The 17,972-nt window shown below is 37.4% G+C and overlaps 3 protein-coding genes across 5 annotated transcripts; 1 reads left to right on the forward strand and 2 right to left on the reverse strand.

The window, feature by feature from the left end:
- The first annotated feature begins 346 nt into the window (after nucleotides 1-346).
- Nucleotides 347-3,113, forward strand: LOC105273237 (tRNA pseudouridine(38/39) synthase). Of its 2 annotated transcripts, none has more exons than XM_011315542.1 (6): nucleotides 347-526; nucleotides 615-742; nucleotides 1,060-1,625; nucleotides 1,713-2,004; nucleotides 2,085-2,224; nucleotides 2,335-2,630. In XM_011315542.1, exons 1-6 carry the CDS (start codon nucleotides 446-448, stop codon nucleotides 2,400-2,402), a joined length of 1,275 nt encoding a protein of 424 aa, XP_011313844.1. In that variant the 5' UTR covers nucleotides 347-445; the 3' UTR covers nucleotides 2,403-2,630. The 2 variants fall into 2 exon arrangements, with proteins under 2 accessions (XP_011313844.1, XP_011313845.1); XM_011315543.1 differs by lacking the exon at nucleotides 2,335-2,630 and adding an exon at nucleotides 2,866-3,113 and having other exon boundaries at nucleotides 435-526; nucleotides 639-737.
- Nucleotides 3,114-3,441: 328 nt separating this feature from the next.
- LOC105273236 (uncharacterized) lies at nucleotides 3,442-4,857 on the reverse strand. The gene is made up of 3 exons (XM_011315541.1): nucleotides 3,925-4,857; nucleotides 3,607-3,677; nucleotides 3,442-3,532 (listed from the first exon to the last, which is right to left on the reverse strand). The coding sequence occupies exons 1-2, from the start codon at nucleotides 4,511-4,513 to the stop codon at nucleotides 3,634-3,636; spliced, it is 633 nt and encodes a 210-aa protein (XP_011313843.1). The 5' UTR covers nucleotides 4,514-4,857; the 3' UTR covers nucleotides 3,442-3,532; nucleotides 3,607-3,633.
- A 141-nt stretch (nucleotides 4,858-4,998) lies between these two features.
- Nucleotides 4,999-17,972, reverse strand: LOC105273238 (43 kDa receptor-associated protein of the synapse homolog). 2 transcript variants are annotated; one of them, XM_011315545.1, is made up of 12 exons: nucleotides 17,773-17,972; nucleotides 15,979-16,011; nucleotides 15,664-15,865; nucleotides 13,914-14,133; nucleotides 11,355-11,506; nucleotides 9,770-9,916; nucleotides 9,552-9,711; nucleotides 9,189-9,389; nucleotides 9,025-9,123; nucleotides 8,690-8,881; nucleotides 8,102-8,301; nucleotides 4,999-7,991 (listed from the first exon to the last, which is right to left on the reverse strand). In XM_011315545.1, exons 3-12 carry the CDS (start codon nucleotides 15,699-15,701, stop codon nucleotides 7,793-7,795), a joined length of 1,608 nt encoding a protein of 535 aa, XP_011313847.1. In that variant the 5' UTR covers nucleotides 15,702-15,865; nucleotides 15,979-16,011; nucleotides 17,773-17,972; the 3' UTR covers nucleotides 4,999-7,792. The 2 variants fall into 2 exon arrangements, with proteins under 2 accessions (XP_011313847.1, XP_011313846.1); XM_011315544.1 differs by having other exon boundaries at nucleotides 15,664-16,011.

The following is a 17,972-nucleotide window of genomic DNA, read 5'->3' on the forward strand; positions in this document are numbered from 1 at the left end:
CATAAAATTCTAAAATTTCCGTGAATACGAATTTCGTAACGCAGAAAATGAAATTCACCCTATCGACTAGTCCTTCTGACAGCGGGGCTACTACTGAGGCAGTTAACGAGTCGGCTGACAGGCAGACACCTCACAATTGCGTGTAACGACCTCTCTCCCGTGGGGTGAGGTACTACAATGCCTTTGAGGTCACTCAAACGCCCAGATCTGAGCCTGTACTTTAGTCAATCCTCTTTGCTCGCTGCCCTGATTGGTTACTCTCGCAGCCGCCATTTTTATTTCTTTCGACTTTCACCAATTGGATTTTTCATTTGAAGCCATTATGTTCTCCTCTATGTATGTAAGGAAAAAAAAACGATACACGCAGAATTTTGCCTGATTATTTTACCTGTTTATTTACCTGTTTCTTTCAGTCATTAAATTTCACAATACTTAAAATATCATTATGGAGGAAATCTCAGTGAAGCGAGTTAAACATTTCAAAAACCAATCTTGCAGAGAGAATTTGCAGCTTCTCGATAAAAAAGTAAGGTTAATAAATTCTCTATCCAGAATCAAATACTCAACACAACAATTGAACTAATGAAATACTTCGTTTTTCGTCGATTATCAAGGATTTAATTGACAGAATATTACAGTTGGAGGCCCACACATTTCAATTGAAAAATATCATGAGAAACTCTGACAAGACGCATGGAAAATCTGGATCAAATCAATCCGGAAAGCCTTTTGACTTTGTACGGTAATTATTTCTGCTAAACCTCCATCGAAATTAATTCTCCATTATTGAGAGCAACCCCTGAGGAGCACCACCAAAGAGTCACAATAGTTCACGATATTTTTTATGGCTAGTAAAATCATCGTATGAAAAAAAATGTTGGCATCAACTTTTAACACCTTTGTAAAACAAAATGTTTCATCTAACATCGGCAACTGGTGAAATTGTGTTTCTCTTTGTATTAAGATTGAAAAGGACTGACTTTTTTTTTTCATTATTGACATATTTTGATGGAGGATATACCTAAAACCTTTTCCACCAATAAATCTTTGAAATTCCAGGTGCCCCAAAAGACATATTCTCCTGAAATTCTACTATCTCGGATGGAATTATCATGGATTCGTGGAACAGGAAGATACAACTAACACAATAGAACATCACATTTTCGAGGCATTGAGAAAATCTTGTTTGGTAGAAAACCGTAAAAGCTCTAATTATCACAGGTGTGGAAGAACTGATAAAGGTGTGAGTGCATTTTCTCAAGTGATCTCCCTAAACGTCCGAAGTAAATTAATTCCTAGCGATCAAAAGGGGTTCCATAAAGAATTGTCGTACTGCAAGATGTTAAATAGGATTCTTCCGAAAGATATCAAGTGCATAGCATGGGCTCCAGTGGGAGACAACTACTCTGCTCGTTTCGACTGCAAAAGCAGAAGTTACAAATATTTTTTCCCTAAAGGAAATCTTGATATTGATGGTATGAATAAAGCAGCTAGTTACCTAGTTGGCCACCACGATTTCAGGAATATTTGCAAGATGGATGTCGCCAATGGAGTTGTCACATTTGCTAGAACTATTCAAGATGCTAGAATCATCTGCCATGATGATGAAAATTCTGAGAGATCAGGTAAGAAAATTCAATCATCATATATAACTAAAAATAATAATAATAATAATCAATGTTTATTTAACAATAATATAATGCATCTTTTAGGGTACAATATGTGTCATCTTCTCATCAAAAGCCAAGCCTTCCTCTGGCACCAGATTAGATGCATAATGGGGATATTATTACTCGTAGGGCAGGGAAAAGAGAAGCCAGAAATATTTCTGGACCTATTTGACATTGAGGTCTGCCCTCGAAAACCCCAGTACAGTCTAGCCCATGAAGTCCCCCTGAACTTATTCCACTGCGATTATGATGACGTAGAATGGTTTTATGACGATGAAGAATTGCTTTTAACAATTAAAACTCTGCAAAAGGATTGGACGTTTAATGCTGTGAAGTAAGACCTACTTGTTCGATTTTGTAATTTATTCATTGAAGACGGAATAAAGTTTCACTCGTGAATTTTTGATTCAACAGGGCTGCCATGGTTAGGAGTATGCTTGAAGACCTGGAGGATCGCGTTAAAAGTGAAGAGAGTCTGAGCTTCCAAAACGAAGGCCTAATCCAAGGTGTTCAATCTAAAATTTATCAGCCACTGATGGAAAGAATAACTTGTGGTATGTTGAAAACTTCATTCTTATAACATTAGTCTTGAAAATAGGCCCCAAGTCTTTTGTATTCCACGGCATAATTGTTTCAGAATTAACATATCAATTTGGAATTTTAGAAAGTTTGGAAAATCGTATTAAACATTTTGAAAAGAAAAGGAAAATTGCAGTGGAACACAGAGAATAGCCTCAATATAATCTGATCAATAAATTGAGGAGGGAATACCAATTGGTATCGCTTGGTACGTGTTTTTTTTTTTCTAAAAAAAAAAAAACCATCATCACATACTGATTACATTGAAACTCAACTCAACACCAATTTGACAATTACGTTATGATCACAATGAAAACGCTGAAAATTGGCATAAAATTACGAATTCAATTTTATTGAATATTTAGTGATGTAAGTATCCTATGGTTTTGCGACCCAGTGATCCCACTTTTGAATAATTTGATAAAGCGCATCCCCAGGACTAAGTGTTGGTGTAAATTGTCGATGCCCCAGTAGCTTGTAATCTTTCGCAATTTTTCCATTTTTCACACCAACATCAATGACCCGGGCAAGTGCAACGAGCTGACGTTTGTTTGGTTTCTCGGTATTGAATGTGCCAATACAACTAATGCCAATGCTCTTTTTATTATAATTGTAGGTATGTGCACCCTCAACGTCCCATCCTCGCCCCACATACGCCAGTCCATCCCCACCCACCAGAAAGTTGTATCCTATATCGTCCCACTTATTCCATTCGATATGTATTGTCTGCGCCATTCTGACACGCTGAGAGCATTCGGCTTGTGTTGAGCACATCTCGGATGCTGTGTGACTGATTATGACGTATGGTGCAGGAAGAATTTGTAGTGGAGTAGCTGGGATGGTTGGAGGTTGTGCGCCCCAATCGATGCGTTTCACAAATTTAACTTCCTCTGTTACGATATCTATATAAAAGAAAAATGAATAAATGTTTAATATAACTATTATTACAATCTTTTATCACATATCTGTGAAAATTGTTTTTCATCCACCATCTGTAAAGGGTATATGAACAAATGTCATTACTTGAAAATAAAACATTACATCTTGCTTTTATGAAACAACATAAAACACACAATGAAATTATTTTTATAAGGAATCCAGTGCAGACTCATAACAATTGGTAAAAAGTATATTCTTACCGTTAGGATCAAGGGCTGGTCCCAGTGGTGATAAAGCCTCATACCTCGTCTGCATTACAGATACTACAACGATAACTGTCACAAGAATGAGTGCCAAGACACTTAGAAGGGCAGCACATCTCCACGTCCACAACCATTTTATCACTAAATAGGAACACTCGGATAATTAATTTAAATTCATAACTTGGATGAATAGTGATCAAGGATATGAGACTAACCACAAGATTTTAGAACATCCAACGACATTATGCTTTCAGTATCCTCACCCCAGACCAAGTAAATTTTCGATCTAATGTAGTGAAAGATTTGAAATTTCTTAAATTATGTTAAGTATTAAGATTTTTTAATGATTGGCAGAGTCATTGAATGAGCATGATCTAATTTCACTTCGGGAATTCTTATCGGTACCAGTGATCTCAAAAGATAATGGAAGAATGTAATGACTTCAATTAGAGACAAATTTTTAAAAAATCGTCAATACTTTTAATTACAGTAATATATTCTAATTGAATTTGAGCCAATATAATAAGCATTACCTTTATCGTATTCGCGACTCGGTGGAAATATTGGAGTTGTACTATTGGTGACATTGCTCCCTTCATTACAATTAACATCAGACAAGCGTTTGCCATTTCTCAATTCACCACTTTCCGGTGATGCGGAGTTGGCATAAACAAATTGCTTTATTGTAACGGGCCCCTTGTAGAGCGTTGTATTACCCACTCTCACATGATTGGAGCTACTAATACAAACTTGACCGAACGTAGTTTTATCGAGACTCGGCAATACTTGTCCATTACTTGTTTCATGTTCAACACTTGATACTGGTAAATTCGTCATCCATCCGCCCAACTCCTCGCAATCATCAATTTGTACAGAATCAACGTCATTTTCTACGTCACTACACTGCGCAGATGGTACACCATGGCTACCATCGTCTTTATAGGAGACTATGGGTGATTGACTGGTGGCAGTGTCACTGATTTTGCTAATTTCACAATCACTATTTTTCGTTATTGGGTTAGTGTAGCTTAACTTATCTATTTGATTTTTCGCATTGTTGTTCCTTTCCCAGACACGATCAGCATCAATGTTGCTCAGCTCCGGGCTCTGCGGATTTACCATTACATAGGTTCATAGCTTACTCGTTTTCCAATGGATGATTTTTGCTTTTTATTGATGATTTTTATGAGTTAAATGTTCAAGTCTTGTACTTTATTATCATTATTAGCGATGGAGCAATTTATCCTCATGTCAGCATTTCAATGAATGTTCCTGATGACGTAGTCGGATATTTTCAGCGAAAAGAGCAAGGTCGTTTGCAACTTTTCACAAATTCAAATGGCCAATTCTTAAAAACACCTTATCCAGTGTACAGTGTATGTATTGCTAATCAGTAATAACTTACACTACAATTTCATTGACACCCGGTGGTGAGGCAACTGAACGAGAGCGAATTATACTGAAGGAAACAACTTTGCTATCACACATACAGACTCGGGGAACAAGTTTAACCGCCCCACTCTATTATGAAAATGCCAATGTGTACTCACTCTTACCATCTCGTCTCCCTGAATATGACACTCTGTTAAAGATGTGACGACCTCTCTATACTTTGAAATTCTGATAACACCTACGAGAGTTCGTTAACAATTTCTTCATATCAACACCTTCAATATAATTGCATTGGTAATTTTTTAATGAAACAATATTATTTAACTGACCATTTACAAAAGAGTTTTCAATCATTCTAAACGAGAAAATATTCGCCGAATGCAATAGGATTATAAATATTGGACTAACTCAAGGAATCATCAAACAGTTTGGTGTTTATTATTTTATATTTTGTTGTTTTCTTTTTTCAATAACATTTATTCTTATCTGAGGTACTCGGTCCATTGGATGTCATTATTTCTCACGGAGAAAAAAATCGGGGAAAAATTACATCACATTTCACGTAATTCTGAAGCGAGGGATGATTATTCAAAATATATATATTTTTTTATTTCATAGTTGCAACGTCATTTTTACCCTACTGCATGGTGATGTTTAGGTTTTTTGTTTTGCACAAATAGTCTGTTGGGAAGAATAAATATTCCATGTTACTATGAGATGATTATATCGTTTCTCTGTAACTTTTTACTGTTGTTACTCAGTGTTAATTTTTATATTGAATCTCCGCTGCGCTTTAACCTGAAGGGAAACGGAAAAATCGAATTTTGGTTCCGAAAATAGGAAATTGAAGTTCTATGATTACCCTGGGAAAATTGAAAATTATCGCACTCTTGGCTTACTTATGCTATTCTTTTCTACATCCCATCAACGCCATTTTCATGATATTCTTCTAACATTTTTTTCTCCGTGTTTTCTATTTATATTCTCTTTTCAATCTTCTGTTTGTCTTAATGATATCCTAATTGGAAATCGTGAAGAACTTACACATTGGGCGTCTTACAATAGAATTCTTCACTTGAATTGTCTCTGCCGGTTCATGAGCATATACCAGTTTTATACAAGTGCGCAATGTGCATGTCTACAGACATTGTCTGATTGTGCGTTAATTTCCACAGAAAACAATTTTCTTCAATATTTTTTGTATCTTTTTATCAATTGCGCGATTAAGAATGCGAATGTAATAAAATTCATCTAATTCAACGTTAAGTAATGCCTTCGTTTTCGTTTTGAATTGTTAGTTTATTCGTGCACAATTCCTAATTGTTGCGCCTACATTTAAGGCTCGAATGAAGCTGTGAGCACCCCGTTTACCCCATCCTCCGCGAATGACCATGACCTAAATATGGCCGACCGTGATACATGGGTGTGTGTTTCCTTTTTCGCTTGCGTTCGCAATAATTTTCTCATTCCAGAATATACAAACGAAGCGAAGAAATATTTTCTATTTTCTTACTGCTTAAAGTTTTGTATAATTGAAGAAAAAAAAAAAAAGAAAGAAAAAAAAAAGAGAGAAAAGTAAAGCGGCGGCTCGGTGCGGCGCTCATTGAGCATGTGATGAAGGGTTAAAACGAGCGAAATCTAGGTCACAACCATTAGCGTGGGTCGGGGTGGTGGGGGTGGCCACAGCTCCATGCGAGCTTTAAACTAATCTCATCATTCATTATGTCACTGGCATTTCTACCATCTTAAATAGTAATTAAAAAATGCAACAGTTCATTTTTTAATTTGTTTTATCGGTCTGGAACTAATTGAATTTTGGGAGAACATCAGTATAATGGGTTGTGCAATGATAAGTAGCAACTGATAAATTAATGTCCCTATTATGTTTGAAGAAAATCGGTTGCCTTGTAATAAAATTTTGAAAAATGATTCAAAACTAATTAATTCATCATGAAGTGATTGTATGCAGTTGAGAAGAAATTTAAGGTAATTGTTGTCCTCCCGGTAAATGAATAATGGCAGTGAGTGTGCGACTACACAAAACTAAAAAATTACTTGCCCTTGATAATTACACTTGATAATTACATAGAATCAAGTAGTTTGATTTCAGAAAAACTTAAATACTGATTTCTAAGAATTTACCTCATACTAACTAATATCAATATTATGGCAGGTTTTTCATACTTAATTGATTCAGTTAATTGTTATTTTCATATTCAACTTGAAGTATTTTTTGGCACGTATAAAGATGAATGACAATATTAAAAGCAGGATATCATAATAAAAATATTAAAAAATGATGGTTCTTCACATTGTGCACGACAAATAGTTGTTCTAAAAAATATCTTACTAACTCATAAAATGGGTCAACTCCATTATTCCTGGTATTGCATAGTAGCACCTTTACAACTATTCATTGACTAGATAAAAATATAAGTGAAAACTCCAAACGTAATGGAAAGATAGCTCTCGAATCTAGGAAGTGCAAGTTTGCATTTGCTCTCTTAGTTCTACGATAATCTATAATTCTTCAACAATTATCAATATACCATCAACAATGGTTAAAATTTGTTATCTCTCAAGTAGACAATTTCATCGTTTAGTCAGTGTGACGCCAGAGATTCTATTCGACTCGAGAGACTCCTCTGAGATGAGTAAAATTGCTAGTGCATGCAGATATACGAAAATATATCTGATCAAGATGATAAATCTCACGAGTTATTATTCGTTGAATTCCTTTTTGTTTAGGTAGTAAGCTCTAAAACTGATCAGCATTGATCGGGAAAAAAAAATTCTATGTGCGATATTTCGATAACAACATTGTTTATCATGCGAAAATACTCGTCAATATTCTCGCTAATTGATACATTGTTATTCATTAACTGAGCCTAATGATTATATCACGTGTAGTAACAATTGATTAGAGTCCGTCGCGGTGGTTGATAGTTTAGTCAATTAATTGCATTAAATCGTATGGTATCGCTGTTTGTTTTGTACCTTGCATTTTATTCAAACACTGCTCGTGGCGTGACAATCGTCCAGGGTTGCTAGACTACTAGCACGCAACGAGGCCAAGCTCAAGGAACTCTGATTCAAGTCGTGGGACTCCTCGCAGTGTAAATACAGTCGAGAGCTCACCGATTTATGGCAATCTGGGCACAGACGTTTCTTCTTCTTGTCGCGTCTTTTCAATATGTCGTTAGCACATCTGGAAAGCGCAGAGCAACAAAAATGATAATGACAAAATTACAATGAATTCGATGATTTGGGCCTGAAAGGTGAAATTGTAGATCTGATAAAAGCGGAAAAATACAATACCTGGCATGAAGTATATGTGAGCAAGGCAATGCCTCAAGGGAGTCAGCCTCTAAGCCAAAAGGCTCATTACAACCACCGCATCGAAGTTCCAAGTCCTCTTCAGTAGCAGCAGCGATTCTCTCGTGATGACCTTTTTGTTCCTCATCCCCCAAAGAACTGTAGATTCGTGATAGTCGGCACCTCACCGTTCTCACTAAAAGCTTAGCGTGTACACAAAAAGAAGGAAGAAAGAGAAATATATTAGCCCCTATGGAATTGAGACGAGAGGGAGATGAATGTGGCACTGGAACGTGACGCAATTAAGTCAACATATATATATTGTAATTTAACGAGATTTTCACAATCAGCCCTGTCTTATCGACAGTTGAAGGTGTGGCTGGCGAGGATATGCAATACCTCCAAATAACACCCTTGCAATTTTTTCTCTGGCCGTGGCACATTTTTCCTCTTCTCTCACATATTATTTCCACCCTCTTACTAGTAAAACTAATTCGCCAAAACCTTCATCCGAGTTATTTACTGTATACTATAATAATTAAACTTGGGATTGATTGGCATGCCACGATAAATTGTATTGTGGGCACTTACTTTGGCCCCAACAGAACTCGCAACTTCGAGAAGTCGTGTGTTAAACTCCAACGGCCTGCAGTTACATATCTTGTGCTGGAGTCTAAGAGCTTCTAGGCATCTAGCAGCTCCATCCATTGCTTCCATTTGGCACAATCGGTCTCCTGTCGCTGCCGCTGAGCCCATCGCGCTCTCGTACTGACGAAATGCTTTCTGAAAAATGTCAAATAAAAGAACAAATTTGTATTTTTTGCCTTTTTTCATGAAAATAAAAGTGGAAAGATTATGTTGCTATTGACAGAGTGAGTTATTAAGGCAAAGTATGAACCTCATCGCCGGCTATATTAACAACGTACATTAATATCAGATTTTTTTCTGTAAATGTCACCCATTATCCGGATACTCCTGGCATAGCTCGCCTGATCACCAGAAACTAAAGATAATCTAGTGGCTTCCTGAAAAAAGAAACAAATATTTCAATGGGTGTCTAATGGTTCCTAACAGGTGTAGGTGACTGTACCGAGCAGTAATCGTGAGCATCGCCAAGTTCTCCTTTTTTCCTGAGAGCAGTTGCCATTTGCAGTAGGGCAGCTCGATGATGCCTGGAGTTCAAATCACCGAGCTGCAAACTCCGAGATAAATCATAGGCTTTCGCTGCGTATCTTGCACTCTTATCAGCATCTTGAAGGCGGCAAAACAACTCAGATAGACCAACGTAGACCTACATTTTAACGATAACATCTATTTTATGAGCATCAATTGTTTTCTGATTGGGAATCAGGATTCTTTGAATTTAGTGATTTTTTCCTTGAACCAAAACTGCATTACTTTCTGTTTCCCGTTGAACAGAGTAAGTGGCGAATCGAAAGGTATGTGAGTATACCTGCAGTTCCAATGAAGGATCATGAATTGAATGAGCAATTTTGTGAGCTCTCTGAAAAGCTTCCAGCGCTTTGCAGAATCCAGCTAGCTCCAAGTGAACCCGACCCACAGTCAAATGCACCAATCCGGCAGTGGCACACTGATCGCACTCGTTATAAAGACTAATTGCAAATTAAAACCAATTAATTTTAATATCTATCATTGAGTGAATTTATTTACCTGTGCCTTGCATATGCAAGTGCCCTATCAAGGGCCCCAAGCCTCTCGTGCGCCCTAGCCAAATTCAAATATGCCTCTGCTCTCATATTCGGTGAGTCCAGCTCCTCGGAGATACACAATTGTCTGTGGGCGTAATCTATACTGTCTCTGCGAACGGTAACACAACCGAATGAGAATTTATAATGCACAAATTAAGAGATAAAAAGAGTTCAGTGTCACGTGGTTTGTGGTATACTAATACCAACAATTGCATCTCAGTAGAGTGTCAATAATTCTCTTGTGCCTCGTTATAAAGGAGCTACCCTACAAAAGCCCCAAGTTATGATATTCGGATTGTGGGGACTCCGAGGATCGGATTATTACACCACCAGTCATACAAAGTAGGTTTGAATAAATTATGCGTTTATGGTTTATGGTGTGAGTGTGCGGATGAGTGGAGTTGCGCTATAATGAAATTCAACGCCATGTGAAATTTGAGAAATAAATTTTAAACAGCCCGGGTTTGCACTTTGTCGGTGGAAGTGATTAATCTGATTGGATTTGTATTGATTGCATTCACTTTTTTTTATTGATTTTTTTTTTTTTTTTAATATATTATCATGTGCCGTTGACGCATTTCTTTTACAATTTCCTTGAGATGTACATAAAAATAAATATCTTCGAGATATCTGCCTGTCCAAATTATGATTGAGTAGTACAATTATATTTTTCAATGAATTCTCTTCTCTACAATTTATGCTTGCGTCAAATAATTGTTAGGAATTTCACGTCTTCACTGGGAATGCCTGGGATTTTCGTGGCTAGTTGAGGAGCTAAACTGACCTGTGCCGAGAATTTTGAATATTTCGATAGAATCTACCGAACATAATACCTAAAGGGTTGTGTAAGCATTCCCAGAAAGCACAATACAAATCTTGTACTTGATCATCCTGGTTATTTACGAGTTTCATTTCCCATTGCTATGGATTAAATCAGCATGCGTTAGGACTTTGGAGTCATGGGAAATGGAAAAAATTGGGGGAGAAAAGAAAACGCTAATTTTCTCTGAGGTTAGTAAAAATATAAATATACAGATGAACAACCTTAACTGAAGTGAGTGGGTAAACTTTGAATGACCCCTAGTTAGTGGAGTTACTGGTAAAATGGCCAATCGATTGTACCACAGTGGTGGATGAGGAGATATATTGAGCTTGATACAGCATCAGAGGCTGGCGATGAGAGTGAGTTTTAAAATATGCATCGATATTGGATGTATGCATGTGCGGAACGAGAGACGTAATCCGTGGAGCGGAAGGGATCGACTTGGCGCACGGGATACGCGGAATTGGTGCGGTGAAATGAAGCTCAACTCCATCACAATTCCTCTTTTTTTCTTCTTCTTCTACTTCTTCATCGATATGCAGATATGGATGGACATTTTGGGGGATTAATGGACACAACCAACGGCAATTGTGGGGAGTCGTGAGGGAGTAATTATGCAAAGCACATGTTTCCGACAGTTTTTCCTTCGTTTTTACTTTGGGGAGAAAGACACTGAATTATTTTTCAGCTACTCCTCATTGGTCCGTATTATAAAAATTTTTACCTATATTTTCCCCAGTCCATATAGGCTTGATAGAGATAACCGAGGAGTGTGAACTTGTCATCGCGATGTCTTATGGATTTCAGGGCTCCTCGCCATTTTCTCACCGCTGCCTGCTGTTTGTGAGCGCGGTACAGCTTCAAGCCCTGTTCCACCTGAAAATCAAGGATTGCTCCGGTTGTTTCGTGCTAGATACACTTCAATTTCTTGCCCCAATCGGCGAAAAAAATGTCTGAAAAGGAGAGGAAGAGGGGAAAAAAACTTGGGAGAATTGACGGGCGTTACACAGGAGTAAATTTAAAAAATCACAAAAAAATTCTGTGAAAAAATGGCGCCAAGTCGACGTGAATCTGATCGCCTCCAAGACAGAAACATGGGACAATTGCTGAATAGTTGAAATCACACAGTAGGCGAACTGATTATGATATAATCTTATTTTAAAAAAACCATGGAAATATTAAAAAATGCCAAGTTTATCCTGACAGCGTCAACTAGGACAATTTTCCGCAGTTTTAGTTCCGATTGGAAAATCGATTATTGTTAATAAAGGCTTTTGTCCTTCCGGCTGTAAGACAGTGTTTTACGGCTGCATCGCTGTGCTTCGCGTCCACGAAACGCTGACTACGGCTGTTATGACAAAAAATAGTGGGTGTCATACGGCCAAAGAAAAAATTGTTTCGGAAAAAAGTCAACTTGGTGCGCCTAATTTTTCCCCTTGAATTCACTGAGTATCATTACGTTGCCGGGAACATAGTAAAAAAGTATTGACGGGCGTTACACAGGAGTAAATATTTATTGTCCACTGATGGACAAATGTGGAACACTAGCGGGCCTAGCGGGCTTTATCGGCGTTCTAAAAATATTTAATATCGACTCGTCGAATTACTTCTTACTCTTTGCACATTTTTTTTTTTTTTAGGTATTTCGCTTTGAATAACGTGCCGCATAAACGACGCATGTGGGTTTTAATATATCCAGTGTTTAGCAAAGAATATTAATGATTAGCCTTTCTTTTTACGCTCAACGTCAGATTAAATGAGGTTTATAGAGGCCCGTGAAAATTAACGAGACTTGATTATGTGGAGTGAATGTATATTGATCGAGTGAAGAAATGAAAATACAGTGCTTGAAATTTGCAATCACCACGTGATTTTCTCAAGAGCAAGCCGCTGAGTAGTAGGGTGTTTCATCGATTTAACCTTGAACGTTGCGCTTGAGTAGAGGCACGTGCCGTGAGGCATTTAGTAAATACATAACGAGGGGTTGGACAGGAGAGTTACAAAGAGATCACCAGATACTCCAGAGTTAAACACGTCAAAGACAAATAACAATAATAAAAATTCAGTATTTTATTATACATTTATACGCGTCTACGGGAGTATAAGAAAAATCGAGGCTCCACCTGGATTGAATTGGATTTAATTCATTCGAAGAATATACGGGAAAATAATTCAATTGAATACTGGGCTGGAGAACACAGGAAAAATTTTCATACCCCGTGGGAGTAGAGGGGCTCACCGGCATACTAAGCGAAAATCAATGCCATCAGCTACTGCCTCAATAAGTTTCCCAACAATATGATAAAGATTGATAATCTCGTCGACTTGTGGCATGGCAATAATAAATTTATTCACAAAAATGCTTGGAGTCCTTATCATGAAAGCAAAGATAGGTAAATGTAGTTCGCCTGAGTCGAAACTCGTAAGGCTGATTCCCTATTGGTCAACTCGAATCCGAAGTCAAAATTCAAATTCGGCGCACGGAGTGCGCAGTAGATCTCGTGCAATAAGAAACGAGAGCAGAGGATCACCCTGCGGTTTGAATTTTCAGTGAATATTCCTATATTCCGATAAGGAGTATATGGATTTTGTAATCATAGCCTCGATTTTAGAATAGATTTATAGTCCCATTTATGTAGTGATAATGAAGTTGATAGAATAAGATTGTTAAGCATCAAGGAGCGACTAATTAAGCGTGGCTAATCATTGTATTTCTACTCCCAATGATATATCTATAAAAAAATCGCATTATAACAAATATGGCTTCATCGTAATTTCAACTTAAATCATCAGTTTCCATTCTTCCCCTAAGGATTTTCTATTTTACCTCCTCAACTGTTGCTATCTACATAATGTGACAAAATAAAACTCAAAGAATCCACCTCATAAAAAGCCCTCTGTGTAGGTGGTGATTTTTTTTTTTTTTTACTATTGTCAACTCCTACAAGCTACCTCAGAGAAATAAACGGGAAAGATCCAAGGATGCAGTATAGTAGAAAAACTTGAAGTTTTACAGAATGCTAAAATTTTTTTCAAGCGGAAATTTAAAGAATTGTGGGGAAATTAAATGAGAAAATGGAGAGCTTAATATTGTCGAGTTAAAGAAATTATGTATCCTTTTCATCTGAATTGCCTGTTTTTCGGATAAATGGAATAACTGTTTTTGTCTGCACGATAGAAAGTTTGAATAAGCTTGATCCTGAGTTTTCGGAGTTTTCGAAGAGTCGAGAATAGAGGAATATTTCCATTGACTCTTTTCCATCTATAATTGACAATTGCTGACCTTTCTTCTCGCCAGCTGCTGATCGAGCCTGTGTCGGCATCCCATGAGGCACTCCCAAATTCCAATGCCAGATCGAGTATTGTGATACTGAGCGACGGCACCATCGCCATTTTGGCAGCGGTAATCCTCCTCGGCAAATTCGTAGACGTCGAGTGGATGTCTTGAACCGTCCGGACTTCCCAAAAGAGCGGTAGCAGACAATTGATGGCTTCCAGAGCCCCTGAGCGATAATGAAAAAGATAAACCAAGGATCAGTACCTAGTGTGGGTGGTAAGCGTGTGAGAACAAATGCTCCGATCCGGGTGTAATTATTTATGTTATTGACGTTCACCAGTTGTACAACAGCCCCCAGAGGCAAATCAATCTCTCGAGTGACCCTTTGTATTCACACGTCTGTTCTATCATATTCAGCTGAAAATGAGAATTCCACCGCACACGATTCGTACAACATGTTGATGCATAGTGTCCGGAATTATCAGAACATTTGATTGTTTAATAATAAAAAAATGGGAAAAATAGAGAGTGATGACTGGAGGTTATACGGATGGGTGCTTTAAAATAGTGAAAAATTGTCTCCGAGTTGAGCTCTTCGAAAAAGTTTCATCATTAAATTTTGTTTTCTTAGGATAAATATTGATAACTGTTAAAATTATAAATTTGAATATTGTATATTGGGAGGAGAGATATACATATGGGCACACATTTTAACCAATCTGATTGATGATGGTTCATTCAATGAATTGGATAAGTGCAATTTGGTTTATTTCATAAATAATGACGGAAAATTGAATTAGCATAATTTTAAAAGGTCATTCTGTAGAATGATGTGGTGGAGAGGAAGAGAGAAGAAGAAAGGGAGGATGAAAGGAATCACCGAAGACAAAGGGTTGTTGGCCAGTGGCCCAGAGAGGGAGTTTGCAAAGCCGCGGCAAGCATCGTGGATTCCAGCCACGCGTAGCTGAGGATATGGAATCACACGCCTTAGAAAGCACTACTACTACCCCTTCACCGCAATGCGACTATGACTACTGCAGCTTCCAAAAATTGAGTACAAAAAAAAACTCTTTCATTAGTGTAAACAATGTATGGAGAATTTTTTTTTCCCCGGAGTACGTAACTCTGATAATCTATCTACGCGAAAAATGTTTTCAGAGGCGATAATTCTAGGGAAAATGTTACTAATGTACTTTTCACTTCATCATTGTAGATCCTCACTATCCTCATTTCAATACCAAAACTGAGGCTGTCTTTCTTTGGCTTTTGCGAGTTTAAGGACCCTTTCAGTGACATGAAAATATAGGAAACTTTACTTGTCCGCCAGAGCCAACGAAGCTCCGGCTAGGGAAACACCTTTTTTTTTTCTTTTTTCTTTTTTTATTTTTTTAAGAAAAGGTATGAAAGTAAAAATATTGGATTAGTTAATTCAGACATGCAATGCTTTCATCAGTGAGATTGACTAGACTACAATCCGACAAATGTACCTAGGAAATTACATTGTAAAAATGCTGAACATTTATGTATTCAAATGATTTCACTCCTCCTCCATTGTGTAAAAAATATTTAATAAAAAATATAAAATTTGTCATATAGAATGTTGAGGGCGGAAAACCATAATTCCCTTGAAATAATAAGGATGACATAAACAAGCTATAAACAGAAAGTAAAATAAATTGGTGAATTGGATTTAGTTAGTGATGGGAGGGTTGAAAGAAAGAGAGAAAGAGAGAAAGAGAGAAATATGAAAATATACCCGAGATAATCTTTGGACGCGACAGACTCCCATGACATGGCTGTGGCGCTTCTTCCTCCCTACCACCCACACACTTTTCTCCTCCCCCTCCTCTTCCTCCTCCGCTTCCTCGTTTTCTTCTCCCTGTCGTTTTTCCGTTGTATCCCACTTCCAGTCTCATCTCGCACCAACGTCATTGTCCCCAGTACCACCGCCGCCGCATCTGCATGCCACACTCAAACAGTACATGCCAGTTTGTTGTCAACTATTTCGTGGAGGAGACACTTTTATCTCATCCAAATGATTTTATTTTATTTTATTATTTCCAATTCTTACTCCATTATCTCCACTTTGATGATATATTTTTGCCTGAAAGAATAAACAATTATACTCGTTTAGTAATAAGGCTCGATGGTGAAATTCAACAGTATTCCATTAAAGTATTCCATTATTTATTAATTAAAGCAGGCATTGAATGGAAATGAGTACAGAATGGAGTTATTCATGTTTTAATTGAAAATCAAAACAAGTTTGATAATTATTGTTTGAGGTGCTATCAGGTGTAATTTCCCCTAATTTTAATCCCTAATTTAAATTGTAAAAAATTACAATGAAAGCATAATAATGTTCAAAAATGTATTCAGAATTATGTAAACAAGGAGGTTTGATATCTGACCGAAGCAGGTCTCGCTATACTTGATGGGAAGCATAATCAAGTATTAACCGATGCGCCTGAAAATACCGGATTGGAGGAACGAATGAGAGTACCGAAGGGAGTTAAAAATTCATTACGACGAGTCCATTTGTGTCATCATTAGTTACCAACACATTATATGGCAATTAGCACACGCATATGTGGTTAAAAATTTTTCTTCTAGATGAGAGGGGAACAAGTAGCAGAAGGGAGACAATAATAGTAATTGTTTCAAACGCATTATTGTGTCAATTTTATGTATATCTGGAGTTTGAGTATCTGGAAACCCGTGGGCTCGCTGGGATTGCCGTACGAATCACGTTCCAGCTCGTTACCAAGTGTGCTGTTTAATTGCTGTGCTCGTTATCACGTTCCGTCCTTTTTCAGCATACTAACTGCGATCCTTCCCCCTTTATTATTTTTTTATTATAAGAACAACAACGATTCATGCTTTTAATATTTTTATAGGAAAATTCAAGCAATATATTCAAGAAAAAATGAACAATAATTAATGCTACCATGCCATTTCCCCAAACCAAAAAGGAAAATATTCTGGAAATGGGTTCTCTATTACTTGAATTTCATGGTGTCCGCAAGTTACAATTAAATTCTCATACTCTCGTACTTTGTCTTTAATATGCTTTTTTTTTTATAAACAAAATTCATGATTGATGATTGATGATGATTCAACTTGAAATGATTTTTCTGATTCAATAGATCTCGTACTCGATCAATTCTCCATAAAAAACAAACCAGTTTCATTGCGCCGCCCACTAACCGAGTCCATAATCCCGCCCCTCAACCATTTCCGCAATATAGAATTTTACCAACGCGGTTGGTCGTCTTCTTCGTAATTATGAAGTGAACAACCCGATACTAGGTACATTGCATTCTCTCTCTCTCTCTCTTTCTCTCTTCGTTTCACTTGTCAGATCGACTGGTGATTTTTTCAGGGATTAGTTGCAGACTCGCACAAGTCATAAGTGTTTTACTGGTCACTGTCCCTGTCACTCCTAGTTTCCATCGACAATATCATTCTCACGGCCCACAAGCTGTCCCCATCCCCTCTGAATTTAATGCGAGAGTCTTTTGGTATATTTATTGTTTTACACAGCTCAATCAAGCTCATTCTCTTCCGTCGTTCCAATGTCATTCCACCACTGTGCACGCAACGTCTTTCAATATTTTCAGGGTTTATTTTTTTCTCCACTCATTTGGAGCTTTATTTTTCGATCATGAAAAGGTCAACTAGATGAGGGGGGTAGGTATATTCCAACCGCGAGAAAGGGCATATATAGGGGTTAGTCAGTGAAATTATTAAACTCTTGTGAATTTCCATAAAAAATGGCAATTTTTTTTCGCCTCTGGATTGAAAAAAAAAGAGAGAATTGAAAATGGGATTGCAATTGCACAGAATACATCACAACTTTACTCACTCCGAGTTCAATGATAATTTTGCGTTCTAGTTATCCTCGTCACTTCACAAAATCACATAGGCTTGGAAGATGGACCGTTGAGTCGTGTCATTTTAATGGAGAATGAAAAAATAAAGGAATAATAATAATCTCGGAGTGATGACGAAGTAATGAAGAGTGGTGAGGTGAGGAAAACGAGGAGGCGCAAGTGATCCATACGA

The sequence above is a fragment of the Fopius arisanus genome, unplaced genomic scaffold, assembly GCF_000806365.1.
Source record: "Fopius arisanus strain USDA-PBARC FA_bdor unplaced genomic scaffold, ASM80636v1 scaffold00005, whole genome shotgun sequence".
Lineage (NCBI taxonomy): Eukaryota > Metazoa > Arthropoda > Insecta > Hymenoptera > Braconidae > Fopius > Fopius arisanus.

What these genes read in the sequence shown, in the direction of transcription:
- LOC105273237 (XM_011315542.1), top strand. Translation starts at nt 446, where the DNA reads ATGGAGGAAATCTCAGTGAAGCGAGTTAAACATTTCAAAAACCAATCT. An exon ending in AAGCCTTTTGACTTTGTACG is followed by an intron (nt 743 to 1,059) that starts GTAATTATTTCT and finishes TTGAAATTCCAG; the next exon opens with GTGCCCCAAAAGACATATTC. An exon ending in TGGACGTTTAATGCTGTGAA is followed by an intron (nt 2,005 to 2,084) that starts GTAAGACCTACT and finishes TTGATTCAACAG; the next exon opens with GGCTGCCATGGTTAGGAGTA.
- LOC105273238 (XM_011315545.1), bottom strand. Translation starts at nt 15,701, where the DNA reads ATGTCATGGGAGTCTGTCGCGTCCAAAGATTATCTCGG. An exon ending in CTTGCATATGCAAGGCACAG is followed by an intron (nt 9,712 to 9,769) that starts GTAAATAAATTC and finishes ATTTGCAATTAG; the next exon opens with TCTTTATAACGAGTGCGATC. An exon ending in GAAAAAAATCTGATATTAAT is followed by an intron (nt 8,882 to 9,024) that starts GTACGTTGTTAA and finishes GACATTTTTCAG; the next exon opens with AAAGCATTTCGTCAGTACGA.
- LOC105273236 (XM_011315541.1), bottom strand. Translation starts at nt 4,513, where the DNA reads ATGGTAAATCCGCAGAGCCCGGAGCTGAGCAACATTGATGCTGATCGT. An exon ending in GAGTCGCGAATACGATAAAG is followed by an intron (nt 3,678 to 3,924) that starts GTAATGCTTATT and finishes TCACTACATTAG; the next exon opens with ATCGAAAATTTACTTGGTCT.